General features: G+C 38.1%; 1 protein-coding gene across 1 annotated transcript in view; it reads left to right on the top strand.

The window, feature by feature from the left end:
* The window catches only part of grin2ca (glutamate receptor, ionotropic, N-methyl D-aspartate 2Ca), a 91,675-nt gene that overhangs the window by 31,700 nt on the left and 47,856 nt on the right, over positions 1–12,119 (top strand). The window contains exon 4 of the mRNA XM_077211880.1: positions 9,419–10,017. Coding sequence (XP_077067995.1) covers positions 9,419–10,017 — 599 coding nt within the window. The remainder of the gene's footprint in view (positions 1–9,418; positions 10,018–12,119) is intronic.

Below are 12,119 nucleotides of genomic sequence, written 5' to 3'. Positions count from 1 at the left end.
AGGGACACACAGAGAGAAGCTTCCTTTGGAGATAAAGCATGCATATTCAGCTAAACTATTATATTTATCTTCTGACTAGACCAGGACATCTATATATGAGTAATGAGGGGAGGTATCTTGAGAAAACCAGAAAGAAAGGGTGAAAAAGTGAGTGTGTAGGCTATGTGTGATTGTGGGACATGAATAGCACATTTGCCTTGTGGATTCTTAGAAATTAAACTACCCCCAACACTGGAGTGTGTTTTAGAGAAATGTATTACAAATAACGCAAGTTACATAATCAGATTACTTTTTCAAGTAACTAGTAAAGTAACACATTACTTTTAAATTTATATCTGAGTTATGTTTTCAAATAGGTAAAGTTACTTTTTCCCATTTATTGACTGACAGCTCTCCTGTCCTGTCATGTTGAGAGAAATCATGAGTAAGTGCAGAGGCGTTTGAGTGGTGTGTGAGCATGATGGTTATTGTAGTTCTAGACTAAATTTGAACATGCATTTACTCATCTTACTTGCACAAAAACACATTCAGTATTCCTCAAAATGAAGAAACAGTGAAATGCATATATAATATATTATTTGAATATTACGCAAACGTGCCTCAAGTAAATGTTAAATTACAAGTATGTACTTTATGGGCCCTATCATACACCCAGCGCAATGCAGCGCCAGGCGTGAAGTAAGTGTTTTTTGCTAGTTTCAGCCTGACGCAGTTATCATTTTCACTTCCTGCTCAACGTTGTTTAAATAGCAAATACATTTGAGCCCATGGGCGTGGTGGTCTGAAAAAAGGTGTGTTCAGGCGCATTATTGGCACGTTGCTATTTTGAGGGAACTGAAATAGACAGCGCCATTGACCAACTGAAACCTGGTCTTAAGTCAATGGTGCAATATATATATATATATCTTTTTGTTATTTAAAGCTCCAGTAGGTTAGCCTGGTTCTACCAGACTCTCGTACATTTCATTTGTACAGAGAGTCTGGCACCGCTCCATTGACAAGCGTTAACTTCCTTGTAGGCGGGTATTCTATTGAAGTCTAAAACTATTGGATCTGCCCAGAGTTACTCTATCTGCCATAACCAATCGCTGACGTTTGGTCGTGACATATGTCTTTTCCCGAACCCCGTGGGAGGATGGCCATAAACACAAAACTAAGCAAAGATTGTTCTTGCTCCGGCTTTAACTTCTTGATATTCGGCAGCGTTGCCACAACGGACCGAATGGCTTCGCTCGCATCTTTCTTATTTTGAACTACAACTCAAAATAACGCACGAGTCGACATCAACGTCATCGTTCTCAGCCACTCCCTCTGTTCGCTGATTGGCCCGGTAAAAAATTGATCGGAGAAAACCAAAGTCTACAGCGCAATCCCAGACGTAGTACTGAAGGAAAATGAAATTGAGCGGAAGTGCGTAGGAGGGCGGAAACAGGCTACCAGTAGGTAGCTTTTGTAAACAAATATTTGTTAAAACTGTCATTATGTCCTGAAAGTAGAATATGAGACAGATAATCTGTGAAAAAAATCAAGCTCCTCTGGCTCCTCCCTGTGGTCCTACTGCCATTTGCAGAAATACACCGCTCCCGGTCAGAAACAACCAATCAGAGCCAGGAGGAATGTCTTAGCAGTGTCAATCACGCTTGTGTACGTGCTGATCACCCCTCTCTTGCACAGCGCGAGCGCGTACCGTCGTTCGTGATTCTCCTGTTCAAACTCGTTCATCCAAATGAACGAATCTTTGTTCATTCAACGAACGAAATGACTCGAAAAAAGATTTGTTCATTTTGAACGAGTCTTTTTCGGAGTCATTTCGTTCATTCAACGAACGAATGACTCAAAAAAAGATTTGTTCATTTGGATGAACGAGTTCGAACAGGATCACGAACGTGCATCACAGAACAGAGCAAGGCGAGCATTTGTGCTTATAAAACTTAAAGCTTTTTATTTATTTTTGAAATGACCGATCGTTTCACTAGATAAGACCCTTATTCATCGTCTGGTATCGTTTAAAACCCTTTGAAGCTGCGCTGAAACTGTCATTTGGTCCTCGAAACGTTTGTGTCCTATTGAAGTCCATTATATGGAGAAAAAGCCTGGAATGTTTTCATCAAAAAACTTAATTTCTTTTCGACTGAAGAAAGCAAGACATGGACATCTTGGATGACATGGGGGTGAGTAAATTAACAGCAAAAAGTGAACAAAAAGTGAACTAATCCTTTAACGTTATCTTAGTAGCTATAACATATAGAAAGAGTGCAACGTTATAAAGTTACATGTATTGCAAAATACATAATGATTTGAGGACCAAGTTTGTAGTCAAAGTATGGGCACGCCATAGTCAATGTAAAGCATATTGTTGATGTTTCGTCCCTATTAGTGAATGTTCCATAACTGTTTATAATCCGCCGTCATCGGTGGTCCTGTTTACTAGCCTGCGCGTTCACGGCATGCTCCGCTGTGGGGGAGGAGCTGTGGAGGGAGGGCTGTAGCGCAGCAGAGAGCAAGGGGGTTGGACCAGTAAGTTGTGCTTGTTCAAATTTTCAGGCTAAGTCAACATTTTCTCAAAACTCCCTACTGCAGCTTTAACGCGTTAGTAATGTGCGCCTATAGGCGGGTCCACAACGCTCTGCTTATTAAAGACACAGGGATGCGCAGCAGTACACAAACATGCCAAATATTAAATATGGTCTGCTCACATGCTTTAACCTCTGCTTTAACCGAGTAGATCCGGTTGCGCTCTGGAGAAGCGTTCAGTCTTTCTGCTTGCAAATTCTGCCATGTAAATAGTGAATCCGCCAAGCGCGAGCTCGCGCAACTGGCTTTTAAAGGGAATGGGAGATGAGACTGGTTGGTTTATTTCACGTTACGCCCAAAACACACCCATTACCAAGAGAATAGGGACAACCCTTTTAGACCATGCGCCGGGTGCACCGACCATTCTACCGGTCGTTAAACTAGCAAAAGTAGATTTGGACATGCCCTAAGTGCACTTGCGCTTCAGACCATGCGCTTAGATCGTTAAAATAGGGCCCTATGTATTTAATCTTACTTTATTAACCAATGTCTTTGCTGCTGACCTTTGATGGTCCAATTCAACCATACTAATAAGAGAAAATGTCTTTAGATAAACAATCACAATTGGGTTTCATTTTTAGGGCCCAAGCCTTGAAAAGGCGAAGGCCCTATTATTTTCCTCAGGATTATTCTTCTTCTTCCGACTTCTTCTTATTAGGGCCCAAGCCCTGAAAGGGTGCAGAGCCCTATTGTTTTCCTTAGGATTATTATTATTTTTCTCTCTTTTATTTTTCTTTCGACTATTCGGGCACTTTTGGGGCCCTTAACGTGCCCGAAAACTCTTGAAACTTTGCACGCGGGTCAGAACCCGCGGCCATCAGGGTCGGGCTGAAGATGGTACCCGGGCTGGCAGGGGTGCTAGACAGCGCCCCCTGGAACGGGGTCCGAAAACTTGGTCCATAAATCAAACACGCTTGCATGTAAGAAAATGAAACTCGGTACACATATAGATCTCATCGGTTCATATATACTTCATACTCTTACTTTTTACCCCAGCCCAACAGGAAGTCGGCTATTTAGGGTTGTTTGTAAAACGCATGCAATGGAATTTAAAGTACTTCTCCTAGAGAATTCAAAGAAATGGCACAAAACTAGTAAAAAAGTATAGTGAACGTAGAGGAGAGATATTTAAATTAAAATATCGATTCAATTACAATTGTATCGATCTGATACCAATACCAGTGTTGGCATCGATACTATCGATATTTAGATCGATCCGCCCACCCCTACAAAGTGGACCTGCAACCGGGATGAAAATAATAGCAGCGTTTCGACGGCATTGCGACAACTCATCTCCAAAACAGCAATATAAAATGGCCTCGCCCCGCTTATTAAGTATTCTCGGAGGAGGGGTTTATGTAAATAATGGGATATGCTGACGTCAGCAACTCCAGAGGAATGTTGTGTAGTCCAAAACCGGCTGTTTGCTGTAGTCCTTAGAAATAATTTTTTTTAAAAGCAAATATCTCCCTTTGCTTTGAACTTTGAGCGCTGTAACTTTGCAGATGTTGTTTATGCTCAAACAGCAACATTACACACTAGCTAAAGTTAGAAAAGTGAAATCGTGTTTTACCACCCCTTTAATAAAACACAAAGCTTAAATGTCAGTATTGCATTTGTGGATAAAATGACAATGGTGGAAATTATATTTTAAACAGATAAAAAAAGTAGTAAAGCAAAGATTCAACTCCCTTTCTGTCGTAAGATTAATTTATTTTATTTTATGTATTCTAAATATACAGAATTAAATAATAATACTTTACACTATAATTTGACAAAAAATATAGATGGATTAGAAATTACCCACAATAAATATATTTTGTAGGTAACACTTTACAATAAAGGTTTATTTGTTAACATTAGTTAACTACTTGAGTTAACATGAACTAACAATGATCAATACTTATAGCAGTTATTAATCTCAACATTAAAACATTTTATAGATCAAAAGTTGTATCTGCTAACATTAATGCACTGAACTTATATGAACATGACCATTTTTATTAACTAACATTAACCAAGGTTGATAAATGCTGAAAAAATTAATTCCTCAACGTTTGTTCATGTTGATGCATTAACTAATGTTAACAAATGAGGCCTTACCTTTTTGTTCACAAGTGATTTTTACTTTGATTTTTTTTGGTTTTCCTCACATTAAATGTCAAATTTTGTATTGTTCTTTACTGACACTGTTGTCTCCCTGGTAAATGAGTTACTTTTATTAAAACATTGGGGCAAAGTTGTTGTTATGGTGAATGAAGCTGTGGGACATCGGTTTGTATATTTAGTTTTTTAGTTTATAAGTTTGATAATCATGATTCATATTTTATAATGGATTTTCAAAGTTTTACATCGAAAGTCTGGTTCTGGAACAAGGGTAAAATGATAAGAATGCATTCTAAGAATAGTAAAAATACATAAAGGCACAGTAAAAAAAAGTCCAGAGGTTTTTTCTTCTTCTAATTCTACCTTTTTCAAATAAATATCAATCTTTAAAACCTTAGGAATTTATAAATTAATTATTTAATAAAAAAAGATCAAAGGAATGACTTTCTGAGGTAATATGAGTAGTGTTGGATGCCAAAGATGTCTTCGTGGCTCTAGGGCGTTGCTATGTGATTGCTAAGTGAAGGAAATAGTAAGTCAGATCACTTAGAAAAGCAAAAGCACACATCACATCAACAATCCACATGATGTCGGTGGTGAAAAAGGACAAGTTACCTCCATAGCATGTAGTTCAAAAGAATTATTATTTGTCCAGTACAGACAGACAATGTCATGTTCACAGATAACACGTGTGCATCTTGGCAGAAACCGTGATGTATTTAACGACACGGGTAACGACATGCACAGAATATGTTAAGAAGCATTAATACGGCGCAGGATCTGTTAGTGAATTCATCAGTGCTTCTGTGCAGTGTTCATGTGTTGATGATGAGGGTGGTAATCCTGTCCAAAGCTCTAAGTTTAGATACGGCATGTGATGTCAGCAAAAGGGGGAGGGGCCTGGGGGGGAAGGAGATGGAGGGGGGTTGCCATGTTCTTTGAGTCAGCAGCAACATTCTGCAGCACACATTTTCAACAATATACATGTCACACACTCCTAACCAAATAAAATGCACATGGTTTAGAGCTGAGACACAGAAAGATTACATTCAAGATGACATAAGCTTGACATAATCTCCACTGACAATACATTATCATCATTATGCAATACAATGTACCACTGCAGTCTGTTCTCAATTCAGAGGCGTTTAACATAAGAGCGTTTTGGAGTTTTTGGCACATTTTACGCTCAAACATGAGTCATTTGGTAAATAGTAAATTAGCATTTGGTCAAAAGTTTGAAAAAATAGCTATTTTTAATGTTTTTGAAAGAAGTCTTTGCTCATCAAGCAATTTATTTGATCAAAAATACAGAGAGAACAGTGATATTGTAAAATATTATTACAATTTAAAATAATGGTTTTCTATTTGAATATATATTGATATATTCTGAGATGCAAAGCTGTATTTTTCCAGTCTTCAGTGTCGCATGGTCCTTCAGAAATTATTCTAATATGATGATTTATTATCAATGTTGGAAACAGTCCTGCTGCTTAATATTTTTTATAACCTGTGATCCTTTTTCAGGATTCTTTGATGAATAAAAAGTTAAAAAAGAACAGAATATATTTAAAATAGAAATCTTTTGTAACAATTTACAGTAGTTTGAGGTCAGTAATTTTTCCCTTTTATCAAAAAAGAAGAAATTAGTACTTTTATTCAGCAAGAATGAGTTAAATTGATAAAAAGTGATATTAAAATTTTATATTGTTGGATAAGATTTCTATTTTGAATAAATGCTGTTCATTTGACCTTTTTATTCATCAGGTTCCAAAAAAATATTAAGCAGCACAACTGTTTCCATCATTTATAATAACATTTAGTATCAAATCAGTATCAAATCATCATATTAGAATGATTTTTGAAGGATCATGTGACACTGAAGACTGGAGTAGTGATGCTGAAAATTCAGTTTTGCATAGAAATAAATAATATTTTAAAGTATATTAAAATTGAATATATATATATATATATATACAATACATAACTACCTTGATATTTTAGATTTCAGGTTCATCCTATTTGGGGGTCACTGAAAACCCCTGCCATAGATGTGACAGCACTCGGACAAATGTTGTGATATTTTACCTACAATAATCAGGCACCATTGGTTAAAAATAGTCAGAATCAGTAACCTTAAGCATTCTACTGACAGCTTTGGATGTTTGGCAAACTCTAGTCATCCTCTCAGGCTTTCATCTTCAGTTGAAATGAGTCACTACTGATACAAGATAATAAAGGTCATTTACAAGTTTTAGAACTGCAATCAAGGTGAAGACTCAAAGAAATGTAGTACAAAGACCCAGATCTTTATAGTGATAAATATTGAGGTCGATCCTGTCAAAATGTTCTAACTCCCCGCGGTAGGCTACCATTGCAGACTTCAAGATTCAGATTTGCTGTCTGAGCTACAGAGATCTAGTAATATAAAAATAGGCTTTTAATGTTGTAACGGGACAAGCTTATAAATCCCTAACCCATCATATTGCTCTAACTGTTCTTTTTTTCTCTCACCTTGTACTTTTTTTTTTTTTAAATGCATTGGTCATTCACTGACAGTAGCATTCAAGCATTGTGATTTTTAGAGCAGTTAAAGAGGTCAGCGAACAGGTGGAATAAACCGGAACATCTATTGAACAGGCTTACCCTACTTTCCCACTACTTTTGTCTGAAGGACATCACTGTGTAACACTGAAAGTCTCACGCAGGAAACGGCTCAATATGAATATCCTCTGGTGGTAGCAGTTGGCCTTCATCTGCTTGAGAAAAACTCGGGCAAGTTTAGATTCAGTCACCATTTACTGTTTCTGAAATTATAAATGCTGTTATACACACTATAAATATAATTTAAGCTCTGTCGTTTATCTGAGATGTTTGCAATCTTTTTCTTGTGGAAAAACCTTTTATAACCAAATGTCATGTTCAGGCAGTCAGATATTGGGAAGTGTGGGATTTTTCACAATTTAGTTGGTAGTGTAATCTTATATTTTTGTCACATCTGGAGTGCTCATGAGCTCCTTCAGAGGGCACTCCCTTTGTCACTGTGTTAATATTAAGGACTACATTCCCCACAATCCTTTGCCTGGACTCATTATGGCTTCATTCAGTACACCTGTGTATTGTTACCTTGTTTGCTCTGGCTTATTTAAGTGGTGTCTTCCCATACATTCTTTGTAATCTTGCTACAATGTTGCCACTCTGTGCCTGAACTCCTGTATTCTTGTCCTGATCCTACATATGTTCTTGTCTTCTATGTGTGTCAGTGTGTGTAGTGATGGGAAACCAAGGCTTTCTAAAGCATTTGAGGCTTTCATCAAATTGTGCTGAAAAAAGGTTCATTACTCGAAGCTTTTAACATAATGTGCATTAGTGACACCTGGTGGTCACACTTGTTTTCTCCACCATGTTTAACAAATCACCTCAGAGCAGAAAAAGCATGTGACCAAACAAAGCATCGGAAGTCCGTGACCTACAAGTGCGGGATCAATACAGTTCTATTCTAATCCCATCTAAATTAATTTGTGCCAATGAGACCAAAACTCGTGTCATGTGTTGCCTGGTTAACGGATTCACATATTGATTAACAATATAAAATATAGGCCTACAAGTATGTGATCATAATTATAGTAGCCTAACTGTAATTGGACAAATATTTTGAGTGTTCTGTTTTAGAAATATATAAATTATGTTATAGGGAAGTGTAGTGTTAAATCTTTTAAATAATGCCTCCTCCATAATCATTACACTTTTTAATGCATCAGGTGTGGTCGCCGATTTTTTTTCAAACCAGCTGTCCCGACCTTCCGATACTGCATGACGTTCGAAGCTTCAAACGTCATCAATCACATGGTATTGTCATTTAGATACAAGCATCGGTACAGCGTGTGTGTGATACAATAGTGCTTTGAAAACTGCGTCGGAGCCCCGGTATCAACCGTCCCATCACTAGTTGTGTGTATTTTACCCTGTTTGGATTAGGCCTATCTTGATCTCAGTATGTTTGGACCTTTGCCTGCATGCTTTTGACTACTTTTTTTTTGGATTACCCTTAATAAAAACCGCATTTAGATCTTCAGCCAAGTCTCAAAATGATATAACTGTTGTGCATGGATGATTGGGCATGCAACCTCAAAGCTGGAACATGTTTCGCCTGAATACTATTGAAGAATGTAGTTACGGGTGATATACTGTGGGCTATATAGGCAATGACACTTTAATTGCCATGTAAAGTTTTTATTGTAAACTCATTTGCAGGGTGTGCTTCATTTATGCCACATTAAGCACGATTAAAGAACTTTTATGAAGCAAATAGTTACAGCTCTATTATGTCATTGGATGAACTGCATTCAAAGTTGTTCTGTCATTATAACAGTACAGAACACACTTTTGACTGAATAATGCATGAACACAACAGTCAATACACAGAACATACCTGTGACTATATATTCAAAAATAATGCATGAAGTTATGTTGTCAGATGACGATGACGATGTTTATTATTACTATATGAATATAATAATATTTAATAGTATGCTAAAGTAATATGCAAGAGTTATTATATTTAATTTAGGTTTCTTATAATAATTATTATTATAATATTATTATTGTAGTATTGCATTTAGACAAAGTTTTTGGTTTTGGTTCCCATTATGAAGTCTTGATGTAAATTTTGATTTTAACAGCCTAAAGCCATATGGAGAAATGATGTCAAGCTCTGACTTTCCTGTGTTTCTGACAGGGTGACGGTTCCACCTTCCTTCAGCTGGGCTCTTCCATCGAGCAGCAGATCAATGGGATGTTCAAGATGATGGAGGAGTACAACTGGGACAGTTTCGTGGTGGTGACCAGCCTGTACCCAGGATACAACTCCTACGTGGACTACATCCGCTCTTTTATCGATACGTCTTACTTCCTCTGGGAGTTGCAGGACATCTTGACGTTTGACATGTCGGCCGACGGCATGAACGACCTCCGTGCCCACCGTTTACTTCAGCAGATCGACGCGCAGGTGCTACTGGTTTACTGCTCGCACGATGAGGCCCAGTACCTGTTCACCATGGCCAGGGAAGTGGGTTTGGTTGGTCCGGGGTATATCTGGTTTATCCCCAGCCTTGCAGTGGGAAACCCCAATATGTCACCTCCAGACAGCTTCCCCATTGGATTGATCAGCATTATCTCAGATCGCTGGAAGATGAGCTTGAGAAACAGAGTCAGGGATGGTGTAGCCATCGTCGTGAAAGGAGTGGAGAGCTTCCGCAAGCAGAAAGGGTTTATTCCTGACGGACACATGGATTGTCTGAGTCCGGTACGGCCATCCACCAATGACAGTCTCTACAGGTGAGTTTTCAGTGTTTTGTTTTGGTGGAGATATTACCATTAACCCTTAGGTTCATACATTCAAAACCTAGGGATGCAATGATATTAGGGGCCCTATTTTAATGATCTAAGCGCATGGTCTAAAGCAGGGGTTCTCAAACATTTTGGAGCCAGGGACCCCTTACGGGGGAAAAATATTTCCAAGGACCCCCTCATATTTATAACAGTGACTGAGCCCAAAGTTAATGTGGGAGCGCTTAATGAAATGTTATGACACAAATAGTCTTCACCCAGGGTCGTATGCAGGGTTTTCTAAATAGTGTACTGAGGTGCCAAAAGTGATCTTGCTAGGGGGTCCAGATCCCCCCCCCCCCGCCCCGCCCCCCCGAGTAATTTTAGATTTTCTTGATCTACACATGCATTTTAAGGTGTTTTTAAGGCCAAAAAATGGGATAACTATAGCTTTAAAAGCATGTCAGTGGGCAGTGGAATACATTTTTTGTCAAGTAGATGACAGTTTAAATTTTACAATGAATGATCCACATACAAAATGGAAATGCAGAATGTATAAGATTATTGTTCACATCACATCAAAACACAATCACATATTCCAAACAGGAATGGCCTTAAATGAGAAATGTTTCAAGGATTATTTTGCAAAGATGTTAAATTCCAATATTTGAACACATTCGAGGTACACAAATAGTAGGCCTATAGTACAGTAATAATGGCAAATTATGTTTAATAGGTGCTTGTGTTGTTAAATTGAGCTTATATCCACTGTAATTAGCTAAAAAAAAATAATGTTAATTTCATCCTGGACACAGTTTGCTTCTCTTGACCTGTAGCTGGGAGAGCGGGCAACAAAGTAATGCTTTTTGACTTTCTCAGTTTGTGTAAATTCACTTGGGGTTCAGAGTATTTATTTTTTCCCACATTAATTTCACACGTGTCTAGATCTTGTTTAGCCTACATCTTATCTCACACTTTATGACCGAATAACTGAAGCGTCATGCGGAAATGCGCATTTTGACATTGACGAGCGCTGGTAGTCTGCTGAAACCGCTCAGATGAGAAGGTCAGTTTATCATCGCGATGTTTAATATCCTTGCAGCGCCAAATTAGAGTTTATATTAGGCAATTATTTCAAAACTTTCATTATATAATAGGCTACACATTAAAAAAATTACAGAGGTCCAGACCTGCACGTATCAGCATCTTCACATGTGGAGAAATGAGATTGGAACAACAGCAAGTCGACGGTATAATGATTGACCGTCACTGCCTTCATAGTGCACAACAGACAAATTAAATTAAGCAGAACTTTTTATAAGTTCGGTGAGTATTTTATTTTGATAATGAGTAGGTTTTGAAGTAAAATTAGCAGTGCTAGAATTGACATAGCCTATTGTGCGCGCACGCGAGACGCCGGCGCGAACACTTGGATTGTTTCCTATGCAGTGGAAACAAAGGAATACTCTTATTTATGGTCATACAGATAAGAGTACATCATTCAAAACGGCAAAATGTCAATTTTTTATTTGTGTGTACATTAAAAATGACTACAAAATGTCATGCCTTTTAAAAATAAAAAAAACAACAGGATGCTGGTTCTGCCGTCTCTGTCTCCTTCTGGCGCGCGTGCCCAAAAAAGGACCAAAACACAGCGAATACTTGACGCACAGGCATAAGAAATATAGATAGATTATCTATCTATAGAAACCTTTAAAAGCATACTTTTTTATTATTTGACATTAAATGCATTAGGCCGATAAGTCACTTTGGAATAAATAGCAAGTTTTCAGATGATAAAGAAAACATGACTTATAGTCATGGAAAAACGGTAGGCTGTTATAAATTATTTCGCGGACCCCCTGGCTATCGTTCACGGACCCCCAGGGGTCCGCGGACCCCACTTTGAGAACCATTGGTCTAAAGCACATGGCACAAGTGCACTTAGGGCATGTCCGAATCCACTTTTGCTAGTTTAACGACGGGTAAAATGGTCGGCGCACCCGGCGCATGGTCTAAAAGGGTTGTCGTTATTCTCTTAATGAGTAATGGGTGTGTTTTGGGCGTAACGTGCAATAAACCAACCAGAGTCTCATCTCCCATTCCCTTTG

The sequence above is a fragment of the Siphateles boraxobius genome, unplaced genomic scaffold (genome assembly GCF_051911475.1).
Source record: "Siphateles boraxobius isolate OS27281-9 unplaced genomic scaffold, OSU_SipBor_1 66, whole genome shotgun sequence".
NCBI classification, from domain to species: domain Eukaryota; kingdom Metazoa; phylum Chordata; class Actinopteri; order Cypriniformes; family Leuciscidae; genus Siphateles; species Siphateles boraxobius.
This window is presented reverse-complemented; position numbering and strand designations above follow the sequence as displayed.